Source organism: Coptis chinensis, chromosome 2, assembly GCF_015680905.1.
Source record: "Coptis chinensis isolate HL-2020 chromosome 2, ASM1568090v1, whole genome shotgun sequence".
NCBI lineage: Eukaryota > Viridiplantae > Streptophyta > Magnoliopsida > Ranunculales > Ranunculaceae > Coptis > Coptis chinensis.
The window spans coordinates 63598577-63621906 of record NC_141457.1 but is presented as its reverse complement, the minus strand read 5'-3'; the positions used below and the strand labels follow the sequence as shown (position 1 = coordinate 63621906).

The window sequence follows — 23330 nt, the reverse complement described above, 5'->3', positions numbered from 1 at the left end:
TGAAAAGATCAGTCCGGTGTTGGAATGCAAGCGGTGGAACAAGCACAAAGAGCACAACCACCAATCGGTGAAACGAAGGTAAGGGGAGGAGTAGAGAAAAAGCAGAACGTGAGAGGAAGAGTCTGAATGAGAGAGAAAGAAGTTTGAGCGGGCTTTTATAAGGGGAGGGAAACCGTAATCTGGAGGTGCTGAAATCGAGGAGACACCCAAAAGGACCAGCCGAAAAGGGACATGTGGATGCACAAAGATCGAAGAGGCACTGACCCATTGCGCATGTTGAACACGTGTGGTCCAGTGGTATAGAGGGGGTGACGTGGATCGCGGCTATTAAAGAGGGGGAGGGAAAAGACTCTGGAGAATCGCGGCCTCGAGAGGGAGCATCTGTAGTAGTAGGATCTGGGATGTGATAGATCAATGGTGAAATGAACCTGGGGTAACATTTACTGCGTAGGTGTGGTGCACAAGATCGGTCCGTGAACCCTAAGCTACTGTACGACAACCCTACACGTGGAGGAAGGCGTGCCGCGAGATCAAGGGACAGATGGAGGGCTAGAGTGAAAAAGCATAGGAGTATAAAGAGAAAGAAAGAGAGAGAAAGAGAGGGGGAGGAAAAAATCATTGTAAAGTGAGACAAGACCTAGAGATAGAGAAAAGAGACAAAAAGGACAGTTGCTCGCCTGAAATCTATGACGATTCCATAGTTTGGACTGTTGAACACATTGTAACCACCGTGTGTCTCGAAAGTGAAGCCATATAACTCCAACAGAGGTACAATGGACAATCGTAATCAACACAAGTGGATTGATACCGACTCTCTAGAATCTCATGTACATTTTAGATCGAGAAATTCCCTAATTGGGCAGGCCCTCCTCCAATATTGTGTTTGGACCGGGCTTTTATTATGGGCCCTGAGGTCCACGCAGGCCCATCCGCAAAACATATTTGGCGCCAAATTAGGGTTCATAAATTGAGCTGAAACAAAATAATGCGATTCAATTGATACTGATATCAATGGAAGGAGAAAAGGGTAAAGTAGAGTCACCAAATATAAGAGCGATAAACAAGAGTGTAGTACATAGAATATGTTCAGGTCAAGTAATATTAGATCTTTCATCTGCTGTTAAAGAATTAGTTGAGAATGGTTTAGATGCTGGGTCTACAAGTATTGAAATTTCTTTAAAAGAATATGGTGAGGAATCTTTTAAGGTTATTGATAATGGCTCTGGCATTTCGCCAAATAATTTCAAGGTAATTTGTTTCATTACACTCGAAATTTCAATATTTTTTTCTCGGAGTTAGTTTAACCCGGTTCTAATTTGTTGGCAGGTTCTTGCACTGAAGCATCATACTTCTAAAATATCAGATTTTCCTGATCTCCAGTCTTTGGTGACATTTGGATTTCGAGGGGAGGCACTGAGTTCCCTGTGTGCACTTGGGAATTTGACTGTTGAAACAAGAACCAAAGATGAACCAATGGCAACACACTTGACTTTTGACCACACAGGTTTACTGACATGTGAAAGGAAAACAGCACGCCAAATTGGTACCACTGTTACTGTTGAGAGGTTATTCTCTTCTTTGCCTGTTCGAAGCAAGGAATTCAGTCGCAATATCCGAAAGGAGTATGCAAAGCTAATTTCTTTATTGAATGTGAGTGCTTAATTTCTTTACTCATCTTGAAACTGTGGGATTGTAGTTTGGTTTTGACAGCCTTGTTATATTTCAGGCGTATGCCCTTATTGCCAAAGGAGTTCGATTAGTTTGTAACAACACAACTGGAAAGAACGCAAAATCTGTGGTACTTCGAACACAAGGAAGCAGTTCCATTAAAGACAACATCATAACTGTATTTGGCATGAATACATTCTCATGCTTAGAGCCCTTGAGTATTTGCATATCAGAAAGCTGTACGGTTGAGGGATTCCTTTCAAAGCCTGGACATGGCAGTGGTCGTAACTTAGGAGATAGACAATTTTATTTTGTAAACGGTCGACCAGTCGATATGCCTAAGCTTAGTAAGCTTGTAAATGAGTTATATAAGAGTGCGAATTCCCGCCAGTATCCCATTGCAATTATGAATTTTACTGTTCCAACTAGGTCATACGATGTCAATGTTACTCCTGATAAAAGAAAAATATTCTTTTCTGATGAAGGCTTGATCATGCAATCATTAAGAGGTGCTATAGAAAAGATCTATTCTCCAAGTCAGTGTAGTTATTCTACTAAAAAGTTGGAGGAACCTAAGAAGGAAAATGGAAGCTCTGACTTGTGTACTTATCCAAAGAAACTTCATGCACCATTAACTTCAGAACGCCATGTAGAAGAGGAAGAAGAGTCCACTGGGGTGGAAAAACAAGTTGAGGAGGAGGGTCCTCAAGGGATGTTCAAAAAGCATCTTCGAGACATACATGAAGGAGAAGGCATTGTACACAAGGTGGATGAAAGTCCAACGGAGAAGGACTTCAGTTTAAAAGTTCACACAATTGGAAATGTAGATGGATTTTTTAGTTATAGTCCTAATCAGTTGAAAACTCCTACAGCTAGTGGAATGAAGGATAACTGTGCTCGATCGCCAGTGCACACAATTGGAAAGCTTGATAGTTCCTTTAGGTATATCCCTAATCGATTGAAAACTTCCCCACCTACTGCTACAAAGGACAACAGTGCACGATCTCCTTTAACATCTTTTAGAAAAGATGATATCCATGTACAATCTCCAACTAGTTCAAGCTTTGTTCAGTTATCACTCACCAAGTTTGTATCTGTGAACAAGAGAAAGCATGAAAATAGTTGTACAGTATTGTCCGAAGTGCCTATCCTGAGGAATGAAGCAAGTCGTTGTCAAATGAGAGAAAACGGTTTAGGGATGCACGCTGAAGTATCTGAATCGGTTGCTGATCACAACCTGGTCAATACTTCTTCCGCTGTAAATGAAGATGAGACTTATGAGTGTCACAGAGAAGCTCATGCATCTAACAAAGTGGAAACTCTACTTTCTCCTGGAGGCAAAATTGTATACGGAGGCTATGAAGAGGTGTGTGAAGCTAAACTTTCTGATTTTCTTAATTGTTTTCTCTAGTTGCGTTGTTCCAAACATGCAAGCTTTATCTCTATATCAAGTAATCTGCTGATTTCATTAAATTAAATCCCATTGTATCATTTTGTTGTTGGCGTAAATTAATATATCCCCAGTTTAGTGCACTATTATCTGATAGGTTACCTTTCTAGTAGCTGCATTATTTCGTCAGGTGCTTGGTAACTCCTTGAAATCATGGAACCTTCAACTTTCATCTAGAGATATGTGTTTAGTGAATTCATTTCTCTTAAGATGTTTGTTATACTTTGTTCCTGGTGGATCTCCGTCTTTACATCTTTCTAGAATCTTTAGGTAGCAGTTAAGATGGCATCTCACTATGACAATCTGGTATTTGTTCCCAAGATTCACCTACCGAGTTTTTGTTTTGTATATATTTCAATATGGAAGGTGCTGTGGGCCCTACCACCTCTTGATCTCATGACTTCCACGTGCTCTTGCATCTTATAATGTGATGTATCCAACCGCGTCATTGTTGTATGTTGCTTACCTCACTTAGAGACAACCCCATGAGATCTCATTCAACACACTCACTTTTTCTGAAGTCAACAGAGGCTCCAGATACATATTATATTTCTCCTTTGAAACCCTTGAAATTTGAAATTAAACATTTCAAATAGTGATTAGGGGTGAATGTGTATTGAATTTTTGGTGTTCAAATTCGTACTTCCTCTTTAACTTGTATCTGTATCAGTATATAATTAGGTCACGGGGAGGAGTTCTGGGTGTTCAGATTCAGCTTGATGCTGGCGGAGCTGTTTTTTAGGTCGTGGGTTTGTTGAGTCCATGTGAGTCAGTAAGTTCATGTCTGTGGTGGTGGTTCAATGTCTTTTGGTGGTGGTGGTTGTTGCTGTTGTAATTTTTCTTTCTTAGAATGTTTCTGTTTTTTCTGGTTTTGCTGTTGTTTTTTTTGGAGTGGACTTAAGACATTAGCTTCTGGCTAATCTTTATAAGTCTTGATTTAACTTTGCCTTGATTAATCATATAGTATCTCTTACCTATTAATGAGAGATATAGAGAGACTCTGATACAGCTATGCTACTAGTTACCGTTAGACAGTGCACAGAGCTACAGTATTAAGACAATTATCTAATTGCCAGTTTCACAGTGAAGATAGCACATAGCTGTTAACTATTGTTTTCTTCGCATATAACTTAACTGCCCACTTTTCCTTATTAGAATAAATGTCTTCTGCTGCATCATACTGTCATTTAAGGCGTAATATAATCAAATTATGCATATAAATATCCATAAGTCATGCTGTTTTGGTACCTTCGAGAATCTCCATACACCTGGCTATAAAGTTTGTTATATTTTACTAACTTGCAGAAGTTGCTCTTTCTATACATGTTCCAGGAGATTTCAGAACATCAGAAGAAGTCATTACTTGATGTTGACGTGACAATGGATGCTTTGACTGACAAAGATCCACAAAGTATACCACAAGTTCTTTCTATAGCTGACACTTCTAATGCGGTTTTAGATGCTCCACCAGTGCCATCTTCTGGCTTAGATTTGTGCTCAGTTTTGCAGTTTAGCATGAAAGACCTAATAATATCTAGGCAAAAGCTGTCAAGACTACGATCCAGTGGATTCAGCAATGAAAGCAAGAAGATTAATAGGTCAATATTATGTTGTCTTGTGAATTTAAATGTCTTGACTTGTATACAACCATATGTACTTAATGTTTATTTATCGATTGATCGCGCTACAGGTGCTTTACAGCTGCAACATTAGAGCTTTCTCAACCCGATAATGAGGAACGAAAAGCAAAGGCTCTAGCTGCAGCAACCACTGAGTTGGAAAGGCTCTTCAACAAACAAGATTTTGGTAGAATGAAGGTTGTTGGCCACCTCATTTACACGTCGTCTAATAGCTTCTGTTTTGTTTTTGCAATTAGCATCTCTACTTGAGTACATTTGATCTTCAGTCAGCTGATATCACTGACGACATGGTTACCTCTTTTGTTTCTTTCACAGGTCATTGGGCAGTTTAATCTTGGCTTTATCATAGGGAGGTTAGATCAAGATCTATTCATCATAGATCAGGTAAGCTCCTCAATGTGTTACTATGAATAACCATCCTACTTATCAGTTTACCATGTTTCTGTCTAAGCTATAAACCTACTTTGCAAGGATGAGGCATTTGGATGGTGACAGTTTGTGCACTGAAGGTTATTTTAAATACTTAAGAATAAAAGGAAAAAAAAGGGACCAAAAAGGGTAATTGTAAATTTTTAGTGTTACAGGAGACTCTATTTGATTGAGGAACTTATTGTCATACTTTTAGGAGAGTAACATTTGTGGATTTCATGTGTAACTGAGATATGTTTGTATTTTGATGTTATGTTTCTAATGGGGTTCCTTTGTATGAATGCCATGTGGTATCTTGCTATGTGGCCCACTACTTGTATATCTTTGTAACTTTTGAAATCGAAATGAATCCACTTAAACTTCCTGTTGCAACCTTCACCACTTTAGACTTAGGCGCCTTCCGGCATCTCTTTTGCAATACATACTTGGGGTATCACAATTCGACTTCCTAATAGTTTTTAGACTTCAAACTGCTCACCACAATGATAAGAAGTTTCAACGCCCAAAATTGTGGAGTTAAGGGACATACTTTTGCAGGACTATTCTCATCCAAACCGAACATTCAAGTTGAGCTAAGAATTTTGAGGAAGTCCCAACTTTTACCTTAATACGTAAAAAATTCACAATGAGCCGAGAGGTTCAAATTCTATATAGGTATTCTGATATACTTGTCTTTCTTTTCAGCATGCCGCAGATGAGAAGCACAACTTTGAACGACTATCACAGTCAACCATCTTAAATCAACAACCTTTACTTCAGTAAGGGGTTTATTATCTTCTTTTTCATTAAGCTTCATTTTTATTTCCATTGAACACTGGATAATGATGAAGAGTTAGCGCATTTGGAAGATTGTCGAATAGAATTCTGAGTGATTCCATAGATAACAAGGCTGGCTTTATTTAAATGCGATTCTCTTATGTTTTTAAGTAGGGATTTTTGTTTTGTAATTTCCTGTGGTTTTCACTCTCTTTTCTTTTGCATCTTTGTACTAGTTGTACATCTCATCCTAATTTCTCATGGTTGGCTTCTGTATTAATATATTATATTTACCGATCAAGAAGAAAGAAATAGAAAAATAACAATAATAAGGTTGCATTTCGCATTGCTTATATAAGCTGTTCATCTTTGCGATCTGTGCGGTATACAATCTCCACAGTCTGTATAAGTTTCTTATTTGTAATTTTAGTCCTAAAGTAATATGTAAACTTGTCTTGATGGTTCCGCCAATTGCTTTGTAAGACTGCAAATTTGCACAACCCTACCTAGTGATGGAGATTGTCCATGATATTGATTCTCGGGGAAAAGTACTAAAAACTTGGATATCTAAGTAATGCCAAATGCTGCCTACAAGTGATAGGTTTGTTTTCAATTATATTACCAGTTGATATTACCTTAGGATTTGCGGACCCCAGAGCTCCCATTAGGCTTGCAGACCACGAAGTTATATAGATGTAACTTTTTCTTTCAAATATGAGAAATCAATTGCAATAACAAAAACCCATTAGGCTCCTTTGAATGGACTAAACTGTTGCAGTCGGGGCAAAGGTCCCTTTTCCAATACTTGGGATTGGAACACATTTTTAATCAGAAAATCAGCCCAAAAGTAACTGATACTGGCCGTGGGGAAATCCTACTGGAGATTCTCACTCTTCTTTGGAGATTTCTATAACCAAGGCATGCACACTATAAGATTTGATTCAGATGGGGACATGGGGTAGGCTTAGCTTTACAGGTTACACTTACAGCCAGATTGTTGCAATAGAACATACTCTTGTTAGCAAATATCATATAGTGAAGCAAGAATCCATGGTTTTTGGAAGTTCGTATCTGCATGATCACAAGTACAAGTAATCTTCAACGTTAATTGGTTTTGAACTAAAAATGTTTCTTTTTTACATTGTTTAATCTTCATGCTTTTGAATTTTTTGTTGTTCGTCTAAGAAGTTCTATACTGTTGAAAATCAGATTTATATCTGTCTTTCCTTTTCCCTCTACATATTTTAGGCCATTGAGGTTGGAGCTATCTCCGGAAGAAGAAATAGTAGCTACGATGCATATGGATATAATCAGGTGTGATCATTATTTTATTGCCGTTGGTTCATATCTGTGGATAGTGGATAAAAAACAGATTGTCTTTATCATTCCAGAATTTATGATTTCTCAAGTATATGGGTTTAAAAAGTTTTGGATATTCATAGCTCTTGTTCTCTCTGAGTTTCTTTTTAAAGCTGATTTGTTATTCTGCGCTTCATATAAATAAGTGTATGGTCACCATTGTGGAATTTCCAAAGCAAGATGCTCAAGTTAGATTCTCTGTGAGCTTTCAAAAGTCTTCTTTTTTTTACTTTGTTAAGGTTGCCTTCTTTAATGAACTCTTTAATTCTCTTTGAAAGTGTCGAGACTGTGTCATGTCTTTTCTGTAGAGCTGAGGTAAAAAATGTTTATGAAGAAAAGGTTTCAAAATAAATCTTTGCCCTGCTATTTCCAGTTTCACTTGTACGACACTTGTTTTCAAAGGTCACCATATCAGCAGTTCAGCACTAATGCACTGGATCCCATCAGAACTCCGCAGTTAAGCGTGCTTGGGCGAGAGTAGTACTAGGATGAGTGACCTCTTGGGAAGTCCTCGTGTTGCACCCCTCTTTTTTATGTAATGCGAACTGATAAAAAAAAAACCACACTTGTTTTCAAAGGCCTTATTCAGTTGGAATCTTTCTTCGCTTTAAGAACCAGATTGTTAGATAATATGTCATGTTTTTTCTGAAGAGTTGAGGAGAAAAAATGTTTCTGAAGAAAAAGGTTTCCAAACAAATCTGTGCCCTGCTATTTCCGGTTTCACTTGTACCACACTTGTTTTCAAAGGTCTTATTCAGTTGGAATTTTTCTTCGCTGTAAGAACCAGATTGTTTTATAATATACTTTTAAAAGTTGACATGCTTCTATATATTTTCTGTTCTGATTAACATATCCTACTTTACAAGACCCACTGGTTTCCTGGTACTAATATGACACTTGCTAATTTTTCAAAGAGGCAGATATCCACTGCTTGCCTATTAAATTCTACTTATCTTGGTCTTTCTAACAAAAAATGTATAAGGTAGTGGAGGACCAGCTCCCAAATTCTGGTCGCACTTGGGGAGTAGATTCGTCGTTGATCCACCTGTGAATTGTGAAAATCATATTTGCACTTCTAAAGACGTGAGCTTTTCACACAGTCCTCCCATTTACTATGTTACACCTGTGGATCTATTTGTTCTTTTTGGAGGATCCTTTTGCAACAGTTGAGAGGCCAAGGTTGTTGTAAATTGCCATTAAAGATTATGAAGCACTTTTTCCTTGGCGATCCTTGCTTTAGGGAGATGGTTTTGAACTTCGTTTTTTTCTAAAAGACACTGCGTGATGTTGGTGCCCCAAAAGCATAGGTGTAAAATAGTAATGTAACTATCCAAGCACATTGTATGTGATGTTATATATAACAAGACCATACATTCTATCTCTCCACTTACATCCAATCCTTGACGATTGTTTATTATTGGTTTTGTCAAGATATATACTTTAGTTATTGTTCTTTGGATTTCAGAGTGGACTATATAATCCTTTTTGCTGATAATATATATTCTTCGGGATTGTAACTAGGAAAAATGGTTTTACTTTGGTTGATGAGTTGGATGCTCCTCCTGGACAGCGTTTTAAATTAAAAGCCGTCCCCTTCAGTAAGAACATTACTTTTGGAGCCGAAGGTACTCATATCCTTATAGAGCTTCCATGTCTCTTTCAATATTTGCACTCACTTCAACCAGAATCACTCCATAAAGCACCTATAATGCATATGCTTATTTCTTTCATTATCTAATAACTTTGCTAGTGGTTACTTCTCTAGACTCTAGACACGAAAAAAGAAAAGACAAAAACCAATATTAATCATCCATTGACTTTGATTTGTTTGTACCATTCTGTCCTCGATCACTGCTGGGTCGGTTGGTGAAATATTAACCATAGATCATTCAATGGTTAGTGTTGTGCGACTCAGATTTCATTTAAACACACACATTTGGTACTTTTTTTTCTGAAAAAAACAAAAAAAACTGTTGGACGGAAATAAACACACATGTGGTACTGTAACTTGTTCTATAGGAATTACAAACTAGTTAGAAGTTCAGAAAGGTGGGGATATTATGTTGACCCTGTTTGCAGTTCGCCGGTAAAGATCATTTGGAATAGCATGTTGAAAGAAATGTTTAACTGACGAACATATGCATTACTAAAAGCGTAGTGGAACTCGATCATAATAATTTACTTCCAGATATGGTCATGTATATATTTTTGTTCTCGAGTGAGGATGCAATGCAATAGATGGATTTTTGAGGAATAATTTGCTTCACTTTGAACAGATGTCAAGGAGCTTATTTCCACCCTTTCTGACAGCCAAGGGGAGTGCACAATGATGAGTAGTTACAAAATGGACAGTCTAGATTCAATCTGCCCGTCAAGAGTCCGTGCGATGCTGGCATCACGCGCTTGCCGTTCTTCTGTTATGATTGGAGATCCACTAGGAAAGAATGAAATGCAAAAGGTAATTACTTTTCCAGAGACAAATGTGAAGAAGGGTGAGGATGATGATGGTCATTAAGTTCTTTGGGTTTTCTATGTAACTGTGTGATTTATGGATGATGAAATGTTTGAAAACCATCTTGACTTGCATATTTTGTTGACCTTCTATTACACTATCTCAGAATTTGCATATTTTCAGTTTGATTATGCAACTTAATCCTTTCATGTGGCTTTACTTGGTATCCTATGATCCTAATTATGGAATTTAAGTTTTACAAATGATATTTTCTGATAATTTTGTCTCGATTAAGTTAGATTTAGAAATTATTTCAAATTTATCCCTATCCTTTTGAATGTATGTAAGTCAATGTAAAAGGCTTTGGAAGGACATTGGTAATATTGGGTGCCAACCATGAGTTTTTTTTATGAATAGATCACGAAAATCATGCTCCGACTGTGAGACCTTGTGGATTTTTCTGTTTCCAATAGCTGGCATCTTTTATTGGTTGTTTTAAAGTTTCCCCTCAGGTTTGCTATTCCATTTCAATGTAGGATAGATCTGGAGAGCTTTTCTCAGTTAATCATGTTCAACCAACTATGAGCTGTTAGTGAGCCCTGCTCTGCTTTCAACACTTAGGGGGTGTTTGTTTTTTTTTGCTACTGACAAGTGCTTACTTCTTAGTGCTTGCTACTTATAAGTTTCTGTAAGTCAAGTTTTCCTACTTACATTTTTGGCACTTATAAGTAGCAAAAATATACCATAAAAAGGGTAAGTAGCTGAAAAACAAACACCCCAAAAAAAGTGGTCCACCATTTACAGTGAGAATAAGTAGTGAACACTTACAAAAACGAAAAAACAAACACCCTTTACTCTTTTTAGTTAGTCATCAAAGGAATTACTATTTGCACATGTGTTTCCACTGCTCATAATATGCTAAATCTTTGTTAGATACTGGAGCATTTGGCAAAGCTCAAGTCCCCTTGGAATTGTCCTCATGGTAGGCCGACAATGCGACACTTGATCGACTTGACAACTATCAACAATAAGCAAGAATTGGAATGATTGAGATTCACACTGGAGCTGGTTTGCATCAAAATTTGAACACAGGGATCAAAACTGCGACCCACCCAAAATCCTAACGCGCTAAATTATAGGAGTTGTGCAGGAGATGCAGTTTCAGACTTGGTTGTAAACTTTTGTAAATTTGTAAACAACAGAACAGCTTCCCCGTAAGTTATTTTTGATGTGAACTACAGAGAGATGAAGTCTGCTATAAATGTCTCAATGTCTCATTAGTTATGTATGCTCATCAGTTTTTTTTATTTACTTACATTATACTAAAATGTAAATAAGTATAATCCTCAGCTTTTGGAAATAACTAAGTTCTGCTGCATCATTTACTTTTATTAACATGGTATTAAGAACATGGGAAGAAGGGAGAAGAGCGGATAGGCGGACAGCATTACTCAAACAAAAGAAACGTCCTCTCTGCTGTCGTACAATCTGTTAATACTTCATGACTCGTGTATAACCGATCTGTGGCAGGAGTCAAGTCATTTAACTTTATTCATTCTAGTGAAGGAGCAATCTATACCCACAAGAAAGATCTTGTGGACTTCGGAGTTGTGGCCTAGTTGTGATTGTGAAGTACTGCAACCTCACCATAATTTTTCGTTTATTAGGTGATATCCATAGATGGACAATGGAAAAAATACATAACAGCGCCAAGATCCATTTATGCTCCATCACGCATGTATTTTAGGCTAATCTGGTTATACAGACAAGCCTTTTGTTTCCTTGATATTGTTTTGGGAATATAATAAAAATATATCTTCCGTTGCCGGGATTTGAACCCGGGTCGCCTGGGTGAAAGCCAGGTATCCTAACCAGGCTGGACTACAACGGATTGATGTCTCCTTACCTATTTAAAATATTTAGTTATTTCAACAGAAGTAAACGTAACGCTTCGTTTATCTTTTGCAAGTGGTCCCATATGAACTTGTTTAGCCAGTTTCCATATGAGCTCAGCAAAGTCTCTCAGTATTATTAAACCGCCAAAAAAAACTATGGAAAAGGTGGACCACACCTATTTTCCTTTCCTTTCAATAGTCTTTCCTTCAGAACAAACGCACTCTTAGTAAATAAAAATGATCACTCTGTTTCGTAATAGAAACAAGGCCCGACCCCCTGAGCTGATGATGATCATCATCATCATGGCTGCTCACAAAAGAGCGTCAAATTCACTTTCAACAATCTCACAAAAAGACACTCCTACAACTACTTCAGTGGACCCATCCATTGTCCCATCGAAACTCTCTACTCTTCTTTGCTGGATTCTTCTACTTGCTCTTTTTTTCATTACCAAATAGAACAAGAATTGAAGAGCTCCATTTTTATCAACTCGGTTCTTAGCTTTGTTGGATTCTTTATTACACTCCTTCTGATTCCCGTTTCAACTAACTACTTGTTGACACGTAAACTATTTGGGTACGACATTAACAAGAAAGGTTCCATCAAATTATCGACCAATGACATTTTACTCATCAAATTGTCTTCTTGCAGGCCTGAATCTCTGGGTATTGTTATTGGTGTTGTGTTCTTGGTGTTGCCAATTGTGTTTCAATATTTCAACTTCACATTAGACTCCATGTTTAATATGTTGTATGCGAATAAAGAAAACAATGAAGAGACAAGGGCAACAATAATAGGGAACAACCAAAGTGCGGATTAGGCTGTCCTTAAGGCAGGATTTCGCCCCTTCCAGTGGTGTAGAAAGGCAGCAGTGGCGTCTTCCTCACATGATACAATGGTGTACAGCAGTTTGACTTGCACTCGAACAAACTATTCTCTAGCACAGCAATATAATACTCTCTGGCGGCTATAGTAAGAAGAGAAGAAGAAGTAGGTAGGATGCAAGTTCTGTTTCTCTGATTTCGTGTGAGTTCTGTTTCTTTGAGATGCCTCTGTATGGACGCATGGTCCTGTATTTATAGAGGTAAGGTGGTCGGTTTCCAGATATGAGAAGGACTTATACTGTTACTCTAAGTCGGTTTCCAAAAGTGATAAACATGGAAGAGAAACCAACTCAAAGTAGAACCCACCGAAACTTGCTGCTAAATTGGTCAAGCCACTACCAAGCCCGAACCAACGCGACTCGGCTCGGTGCGGGCTGGTGCGTGCACGTGTGTGGCTTTGGGTGAGTCCTCCCTCCTAACACAAAAGCATTTGTACCCTAAGGGCACGCCCTTATGGTAGAGCAATTCCTCATATACTTCACTTGCTAGTGGATAACCAATGTGGGACTATCTTCTATACATTAAAGTGGAGAGAACACTCTTTGTTCATCTCCTCCACTTTGTACACACACACTAGTATTTAGAAATACAATAGAGATTCCAACAATCTCCCACTATTTCAAAATACTAGTAGTCCCCCACTATTTTGGAATAAGATATTACAAAAGAAATGGGTTAACTAAATGCCAGAGAGAATCGAAAAAACAATGCCTAAGATACTGGTGTTTTACGGGCTTGAACTAGTCATAGGGTAACATGTCTTATAATACGTGAAAGTGGTGGATTAAAAAATCTTTGAACCAACATTCCTTATAGTAAAATAGATCACATGCACCCACACTGCTCTTTCATTATATGTATATTCTGCGGTGTTGCACTTTTTGGCCCTTGCGTTGCCTGTGTTCCATGAATGCTCTAGAGTATTTGCTCGTATACTCATAAGAACAAACCTAGTTCTACATTCACGTAGGTGGATATCCATCAAGTGTACATTGCAGTTAAAATACACTATCTCATTATAAAATGGACTATGGATTCCAATAAGAGTAAAGTAACTCATCATTTACTCATTGCAATTCAAGTTATACAAAGTATACAAAAATACTATCTCGTCATAGGGTGGGACGTCTCAAAAAAGACGATAGCAAACCAGAGCGACTAGGTGACTTGTTTTTCTCTTTGAACCTACTTTATGGGATCTCCAATCACATAGGTGGGGTTGCCATCAGTGTCGCCCTCTATCTTAGGCAAAAGTCCCGTCCCCCTCGACGTTTCAACCACTTGCCTCCTGCTAAGCGGTTTGGTCAGAGGATCGGCCAAATTTAACTCTGACCTCACATAATCTAGAGCCACAACTCCAGATTCCAGCAGCTGCTTTATAGACTATAGTCTCAGATGGATATGTCTGCTTTTCCCATTATACAATTTGTTCTTTTCCTTTGCTATTGCGGCCTGCCAGTCACAATGCATAGGTACAGCTGGAGGCGGTTTTGTACCAATAGGAAGATCTGTCAAGAGGTTTCTAAGCCACTCAACCTCAGCACTTGCTTTATCTAAAGCAATAAGCTCAGACTTCATAGTTGAACGAGCTATCAAGGTCTTCTTAGAAGATTTCTAAGCGACTTCACCTCCACCAAGGGTGAATATATAACCACTAGTGGACTTGATATCATGAGAATCAGATATCCAGTTTGCATCACAATAACCCTCTATCACAGGTGGAGTTTGTCTAAAACGTATGCCGTAATTCATTGTTTCTCTCAAGTACTTGGCTAGTCTCTCTAACGCACTCCAATGTTCTTTGCTAGGACAATGAGTGTATCTGCTTAACCTGCTAACTGCATAAGCAATGTCAGGTCTAGTGCAATTCATCAAGTACATGAGACTACCAATAATTTGGACATATTTAGACTGAATGACACTATGTTGATTATTTTTCTGAAGTTCACTACTTGCCTCATAAGGTGTCGACACAGACTTATTATCATAATAGTTAAACTTCTTCAAAAACTTTTCAACATAATGCTATTGTGAAAGCGTATAACCATCACAGTTCCTGATGATTTTGATTCCAAGAATCACATCAGCTTCTCCCAAATCCTTCATTTCAAATTGGGAGGATAAGAACATCTTGGTGTTTCTCACAACATCAAGGTTAGGACTCATGATTAACATGTCATCCACATATAGATAGGTAATCACATATGTATTCACATCAAAAGATTTAAAGTAAATATATTTATCAGCATAATTTATTTGATATCCATTGGACATCATGATATTGTCAAACTTTTCATGCTATTGTTTTAGCGCTTGTTTCAACCCATATAAAGACTTAACTAATTTGCATACCTTATGCTCATTCCCTGGTACTATAGTACCCTCAGGCTGTATTATATATATTTCTTCATCAAGATCACCATTCAAAAATGCAGTTTTTACATCCATTTGATGAATAAATAAATTATGAATAGCAGCGAGAGCCATTATAACTCTTATAGAAGAAATCCTAGTTACATAAGCATAAGTATCAAAATAGTCAATGCCTTTTTTCTGGGAGAATCCATTGACTACTAGTCTAGCCTTGTATTTATCAATGGAACCATCTAGCTTCAGTTTCTTTTTGAAGATCCATTTGTAACGTATAGATTTCGCCCCAGGAGGTAGATCAACTATCTCCCATGTGTGATTAGATATAATCGAATATAGTTATGAGTTTATAGCATCTTTCCAGAAAAGTGCATCTCTGGAACTGATTGCCTCATTATACGTCACAGGATTATCATCAACGAGAAACATGTAAAAGTCATCACCAAAATTGGTAGATTTTCTATCTCTTTTACTCTTCCAAATTTCTTGTTCATAAATTTCAGGATCTGTTGATTGTTGTTCACTAGGAGCAACCAACCTCTCAATGCCAATTTTCAAAAGAAACATATTCTCAATGAAATCATCATTTTTACTCTCTATAATCAATGTTTTAAAAAATGTTAGGCGGTAGTCGGGCAGTGGGAGAGCGCCTAGCGCCTAGGCCTTCTAGGCAGTGCCTAGATGGGCTAGGTGCTAGGCGGTTTTTTTTTCCTAATATATATAGTAATACACACCTATACTATAAGAAATGAAGAAAATCATTTACCATAATTCAAAAAATAAACATAAACAAATATACTTATTACAAAAATGCGTAATAGTAGAAGAATATTGACTTCATATAAAAACATACTTTTTATTATAGTGACATACTAGATTTTGGACCCAGGCATACGCCTGGAATCTATTAAATATTTTGTGTGCTGAAAAGGCTTTACAAAATGTCTCACAAATATTTTTGAATCAGAATATATTTTTATTGAAAATAAACTGAAATATGTTAATAAGCAACGATTATGGTGCATAAGTACTTGGAAACTAAGTGATCAAATTGAGATAGCTTCTTCACTTTGTGGTTTAGGATATTAATCCATAATTTTCAAATAGAATTATCTTAAACTCGATCTAACTTGTATAATAGTTTTCTTACATTTATGGTGATTTAACGGCAAATTTTTGAATCAGAATATATTTTTATTGAAAATAAACCGAAATACGTTAATGAGCAGCGATTATGGTGTATAAGTACTTAAAAACTAAGGGATCAAATTGAGATAGCCTCTTCACTTTGTAGTTTAGGATATTAATCCGTAATTTTCAAATGGAATTATCTTAAACTTGATCTAGCTTGTATAATAGTTTTATTAGATTTATGGTGATTTAGCGGTAAATCGTCACCGCTCAGCTTACGTACTAATGTGTACAAATAACTAAAACAGATTGATTATTTCTATATTCTCAAAGAATACACTACTCCCACTTGAAAAGATTTATCACATGAACGTGTCCTACGAACGGGTGTCGTTATATTAAATTATTCGAAAACATATTAGCAACTATGCATAGCTATGAGATATAAAAATTATATTAATTACTCATTTAAATTTCTTGCACCACTCTCTATAAAAAAGGAAGCATCAAACCTTGATAAAACTCATCAATTTCTTTTTAATGTTAGGTTTAACAATAGAAGTTTGATTGAAGTTTTGAGAGAATGCCCAATGTGGCGAAGATAATATTGAAGTTACTTGAATAGCAAGACATTCTCAATCACAATAAAAGAACTCTGATAAACACTACTTACAATGCAAAATTATATTTGTCGAGATATTTATTCCCCCTACATATAATACAAATATGTTTTAGGGTTATTAGTTCAATGTATTTGCATCAAATTTCTGATTTTTCATTAATTATTCTTTGAGGTTAGTTTAATGTAGTACGTTGCATCCAGTTTCCAAATTCTCATTAATTATTCTTTGATGTTAGTTCAATGCAGTTGCATCAAGTTTCCGATTTCCCGTTAATTATTATTTGAGGTTATTTCAATGTATTTGTATCCAATTTCTGATTTTCCGTTAGTTAATATCTTATTTTAGTTTAATGCAGTTGCATTCAGTTTTTAGTTTTCCGTTAATTATTCTTTGATGTTAGTTCAATGCAGTTGTATCCAATTTTCAATTTTATGCTAATTGTTCTTTGAGGTTAGTTCAATGCATTTGCATCAAGTTTTCGATTTTCCGTTAATTATTTTTTGAGGTTAGTTCAATGCAGTTACATCAAATTTATAATTTCCCGTTAATTATTCATTTTGGTTAGTTCAGTGCAGTTTCATCCATTTTTCAATGTTTCATTAATTAGTCTTTGAGATTCGTTCATTGCATTTGGATCTAATTTTCGATTTCCCGTTAATAACTCTTTAAGGTTAGTTCAATACATCTGCATTTAGTTTCTGATTATTTATGCTTTGAGGTTAGTTTGATGCAATTATATCCGATTTCTAATTTCCCATTAATTATTATTTGAGATTATTTCAATGCATTTGCATTTAGTTTTCGATTTTCCACCAATTATTCTATGATGTTATAAGTTCAATACAGTTGCATTCGGTTTTTGGTTTTCTGTTAATTATTTTTTGAGTTTAGTTCAATGCATTTGTATCCAGTTTTCGGTTTCCCATTAATTATTATTTGAGGTTTGTTTGATGTATTTGCATACCGTTTTCGATTTTCCGTTAAATATTTTTCAAGGATTTGCATCCAATTTCTAATTTCTCGTTAGATATTATCTGATGTTAGTTTAATGCAATTGCAGCCAATTTTCAATTTCTAGTTAATGACTTTTTTAGTTTAGTTTATTGTATTTGCATAAAATTTCCGATTTCCCGTTAATTACTCTTTGAGCTCAATTATGTATTTGAATCCAGTTTCTGATTTACTTTTAATTATCCAATGTGGTGTGTAGTACCAACTTCTACTGATCTATCTGTAGTGTCCTTGCAAACACGATATAAAAAGTAAATTATGATTGATTTAATTACTATGTGGGATCATCGAAGATTATCCAATTCCCGATTTATCATTAATTATTATTTAAATTATGCATGACTCAGTATGTGGAATCTTCAAAGATTATCTACGAACGGGTGTTGTTATATTAATTATTCTAAAAAATATTTGCAAATATGCATAACTATTATATATTAATATTATATTGATCACTCAACCACATTTTTTATAACGTGAAAACCTCACTCTCCATTAAAAAAAAAAGGAACTTACCTTTAATAAAACCCTTCAACTTCATTTTGTTGTTTAATAATAGAAGTTTAATTGAAGTTTTGTGAGATTGCCTAATAAGGTGAAGTTTATATATATTGAAGCTACTTGAATAACAATGAGTTCTCAATCATATGAAAAGAGATAAGATAAACACCATTTTAAATGCAAAATTATACTTATCGAGACATTCCCATAATATATAACCCAACTATGTGTTGAGGTTAGTTCAATATATTTGCATCCAGTTTCTGATTTTCCGTTATTTATATTTTGAGGTTAGTTCAATAAAGTTGCATCCAATTCCCGTTATTTATTTTTTGAAATCAGTTAAATGCAGTTGCCAATTCCCGTTATTTATTTTTTGAAATCAGTTAAATGCAGTTGCATCCAGTTTATGATTTCTCGTTAATTATTCTTTTTCGATTAGTTCAATATATTTGCATCCAATTTCCAATTTCCTGTTAGTTGTTCTTTGAGGTCAGTTCAATGTATTTGTATCCAGTTTATGATTTTCCATTAATTATTCTATGAGATTAGTTTAATTCATTTACATCCAATTTTCGATTTCTCGTTTATTATTTGATAAAATTGCATTTGCATCTAGTTTCCGATTTCTTGTTAATTATTGTTTGAGGCTAGTTCAATGAATTTGCATCTAGTTTCCGATTCCCGTTAATTATTTCTTGAGATTAGTTCAATATATTTGCAGTTTATTTGTTTAGATTTGTTTAGTGCAGTTGCATCCGGTTTCCGATTTCCCGTTAATTATTTTTTAAGATTAGTTCCATGCATTTGCATCATGTTTCCAATTTATAATTAATTTTTCTTTGAGGTTAGTTCAATGCAGTTGCATCCAGTTTCCGATTTTCCATTAATTTAATCTTTGAAGGTTAGCTCAATGCATTTGCATCCAGTTTCCAATTTTTCGACAATTATTTTTTTATGTTAGTTTGATGTGTTTGCATCCAAGTTTTGATTTTCCATTAATTATTCTTTGAGGTTAGTTTAATGCAGTTGTATCCATATTCCAATTTTATATTAATTACTTTTTAAGATTAGTTTAATGTTTTCATTTGCATCCAGTTTCCGATTTCCCATTAAATATTATTTGAGGTTAGTTCGATGCATTTGCGTCCAGTCTTCGGTTCCCCATTAATTATTTTTTGACGTTAGTTTCATTTAGTATTATATTTTTTTTTAAATATTTGTCATTATTGCTTTGCCGTTATTTTTTTTTTTCATTTTCTATTATATATTTTGTCATGTTATTTTTTGTATACTTGTTTTTAACTATGTTTATATTCGAAATAAGTCGGTGTTTTATCATAGATACTAAAATTGTATGATTTGTAATAGGTAATTAGTTTCTACAAATCACCTATTTTTTAGTTTTTTTTTTATTTGATCAAATATATAAGAATTGGAACATTAAAAGTGTTTGATTCGTAATAGGAAATTACCTTTTACAAATCACCTATTTTTTAGCAATTTTTTTTATTTGATTAAAATATATAAGAATTGTAAATACACCCAAACTCTCTAAATATAAGAATTAGAAATACACTCAAACTCTCCAAAGAGGTTTCATGTACGTGGGATTGTAGGCTATTAGAAAAGACTATCTTTCATATTAGAGTGCCACATAAGAGAGAGAAAAAACAAACTCTCATATTAGAGTGCTACATAGGAGAGAGAAAATCCTCCATTAGAGGTCTCTGCTTAGTATATAGATAGTAGATAATTTACATTAGACTTTAGTTTTTTAAACTCATTCAAATCTTAAGCCTATACGGGCCTTTAATTTTTGACATTTAATCATTCAAAAAAAAAAAAAAAAAAAAAAATTGGACCGCCTAGAGGCTTCCTAGCCCCGCCTAATCGGTCCGCCTAGACCCGCCTAGTCGATCCACTAATTTTTTAAACGACTTGGGCCTAGGCGAGTCGGTTGGGCACCGCCTAGCGCCTAGAGACCGCCTAGACCAATTTTTAGAATATTGTCTATAATAATGTTAGCATCGACAAGGTTATTATCAGATTTTACTACTAAAAATCTATATGCAGTACTATTATGAGCATAACCAATGAACATACAATCAACAGTTCTAGGTCCCTATTTTCTTTTTTTAGGTTTGTTCACTAGAACCTTTGCAAGACACCCCCACATTTTAAAGTATTTCAGGTTAGGTACATGACATTTCCATAATTCATATGGTGTCTTATTCTCTGTTTTATTGTTGGTCGGGTATCCTATTCTGTATATGGCAGGTAGATAGGATTGCTTCCCCCTACAAGTTCAGGGAAGCTCTAGAACTTACAAGCATAACATTTATTATCTCTTTTAGTGTTCTGTTTTTTCGTTCGGCTACTCCATTAGACTCAGGAGTATGGTGGAGTAGTCTCATGAATAATGTCATTCTTGTCACAAAAGTCTTGGAAGGGGTTAGACTCATATTCTCCACCCTTGTCAGACCGAAGTCTTTTAATCTTACAATTAAGCTGGTTTTCAACTTCAGCTTTGTACTTGAGAAACATCTCACCTGCCTCATGTTTGTTTCTAAGTAAATATATCATGGTATACCTAGAGAAGCCATCTATGAATATAATATAATAAAACTTCCCCTCTCTAGACATGGTATTCCTAAATTCACCCAAATCCGTATGAATAAAAGTTAGTAATCCAGTTTTATCTCTAGAAATAGTTCTGCAAGGTTTCTTTGTGGCTTTAGTCTCAGCACATATCTCACATTTATCATTAGAAAAATCAGAAATATCATACAAAAAACCACATGCTTTCATCCTTTTCATATACTAAACATTCACATGTCCTAGTCTACCATGCCATATATTAAAAGAGTCAAGCAAGTAAGCAGAAGCAGATTCATTCTTATTAATAATAATGTTGTCAAGTATATTAATTCAACATGAAAAGACCACTGTTATTACAATAACTTTTCCCAACAAAACTCTCATTCTTACTTAGAACGAACTTGTCACTTTCAAAAGTTACCTTGACGCTAGCTTTTTCCAGTAATGACACAGAAATTAGATTCTGACGAATCTCAGGAACATGGAGAACATTACTAAGTGAAAGGGTTTTCCCTAAAGTTAACTTCAGAAGAATCTTGCATGTTCCCTCAACAAGAACATACTTGAGTCACCCATATAAACCTTTTCATATTTCACTAGTATGTAGTCTGAGAAGGCTTCAACATCACCACAGACGTGGCAGGTGGCACCAGAATCTAGTATCCAGTTCTCCTTCCCAGTGGCCATCGACACTTGTGATACTACAGTAGTAATTATATCATCTCCCTCAACTAAATTAGCATTGGGAGGATTATCAGTGCCTTTCTTGTGCATGCACTAAAAAGCCTTGTGTCCCGGTTTACCACAAACATAACAATTACCATTGCTAATACCACTCTTTTTAAATGAAGTGCCTTTGACCTTGAAATTCTTATTTTTGTTGTACTTCTGCTTTTTAGAGGTTTTGTTGGATTTGATGGGATTACCTTCAATGATATTGGCTTTGGAATGGAATTCCTTAGACAACACCTCATCCCGAGTCTTGTTCTTTTTCTCTATATGAATGTGAATGATCACATCCTCAAAAGTCATCTGTTTGCGCTTATGCTTCATACTATTCTTATAGTGTTTCCAAGACTCGGGGAGTTTCTCAATCAAACATCCAACAACAAAGGTTTCAAGTAGATCAATACCCTCAGTTTTCAAATCATTAATTAGCACATGAAAATTATGGATTTGAGACATTACATCTTTATCCTCTCTCATCTCAAACTTTAGAAAAGTCCCAACAACATATTTATGAGTACCAGCATCCTCTATTATGTATTTTTTGTTCAAACTCTCCTAGATATCATGTGCATTCTTATTTGAACAATAAATATAAAAAATTTCATTGGGCAAGGTACTCAAAATAGCATGACGACATACATTATTCCTATTGAGCCAAGCAGCTTGATTTCTTTCGAAATCATTAAAACCCTCCACGGGTGCTGTATCAATGAGATACTTTGCATAGTTGAGTACATCTAGGGCTGAGAACACCCTTTCTATCCACCGCTTGAAGTGTGAACCGTTGAAGGATTCAATCTTTGACACATTGGGTAAGTTGCGAACATTTAGTAGAGGTGCAACATCTCTCATAGTCGAAGTAATCTCCATGACTCCAGAATTGGTTTCTTTGTTCGGCGTGTCTGCTGCTGTAGACATCTTGATTCTTTCCTTAAGATTGGTGTATGCGAATAAAAAGAAAACAATGAAGAGACAAATACAACAATAACAGGGAACAACCAAGGCACGGATTAGGCTGTCCTTAAGAAAATATTTCGCCCTTTCTAGTGGTGCAGAAAGGCAGCAGTGACGTCTTCCTCACAGGATACAATGGTGTACAGCAGTTTGACTTGCACTCGAACAAACTACTTTCTAGAACATCAATATAATACTCTCTGGCGGCTATAGTAAGAAGAGAAGAAGGAGTAGGTAGGACACGAGTTCTGTTTCTTTGAGATGCCTCTATATGGACGCATGGTCCTGTATTTATAGAGGTAAGGTGGTCGGTTTCCAGATATGAGAAGGACTCATACTGTTACTCTAAGTCGGTTTCTAAAAGAGATAAACATGGAAAAGAAACCAACTCGAAGTAGAATACCCACCGAAACTTGCTTTTGCCTGAGTTTAGGCAATTGGTCAAGCCACTACCCAGTAAGCCCAAGCCCAAGCCCGACACGGTGCGGACGTGTGTGGCTTTGGGTGGGTCCTCCCGCCTAACACAAAAATATTTGTACCCTAAGGGCACGCCCTTATAGTAGAGGAATTCCTCATATACTTCACTTGCTAGTGGTGGATAACCAATGTGGGACTATCTTTTATGCACTAAAGTGGAGAGAACACTCTTTGTTCATCTCCTCCACTTTGTACACACACTAGTATTTAGAAATACAATAGAGATTCCAACATAATAAACTATGTGAGAAAGAATGTAGCGTGTATTTCATTAAGTGCTTAATGATTAACTTGATTTGCACTGAAAATCATATATTTAGTGCTTCTTAAGATTTGAGCACTTAAATTTTGCAGTGGCTTGTGGAGTATAATGCAGCTTTAGCATCTATCTACTTCATG

General features: G+C 35.9%; 1 protein-coding gene and 1 non-coding gene across 2 annotated transcripts; one reads left to right on the top strand and one right to left on the bottom strand.

Annotated features, from left to right (window-relative positions):
- The first annotated feature begins 955 nt into the window (after nucleotides 1-955).
- Nucleotides 956-11132, top strand: PMS1 (DNA mismatch repair protein). Its single transcript, XM_086589505.1, has 11 exons — nucleotides 956-1248; nucleotides 1327-1650; nucleotides 1727-3034; nucleotides 4451-4716; nucleotides 4809-4935; nucleotides 5074-5142; nucleotides 5872-5945; nucleotides 7192-7257; nucleotides 8824-8927; nucleotides 9579-9760; nucleotides 10688-11132. The coding sequence occupies exons 1-11, from the start codon at nucleotides 1012-1014 to the stop codon at nucleotides 10799-10801; spliced, it is 2871 nt and encodes a 956-aa protein (XP_086445631.1). The 5' UTR covers nucleotides 956-1011; the 3' UTR covers nucleotides 10802-11132.
- A 439-nt stretch (nucleotides 11133-11571) lies between these two features.
- Nucleotides 11572-11645, bottom strand: TRNAE-UUC (transfer RNA glutamic acid (anticodon UUC)). Its single transcript has one exon. It is a non-coding gene; the product is annotated as a tRNA-Glu (tRNA).
- Between the last annotated feature and the right edge of the window lie 11685 nt (nucleotides 11646-23330).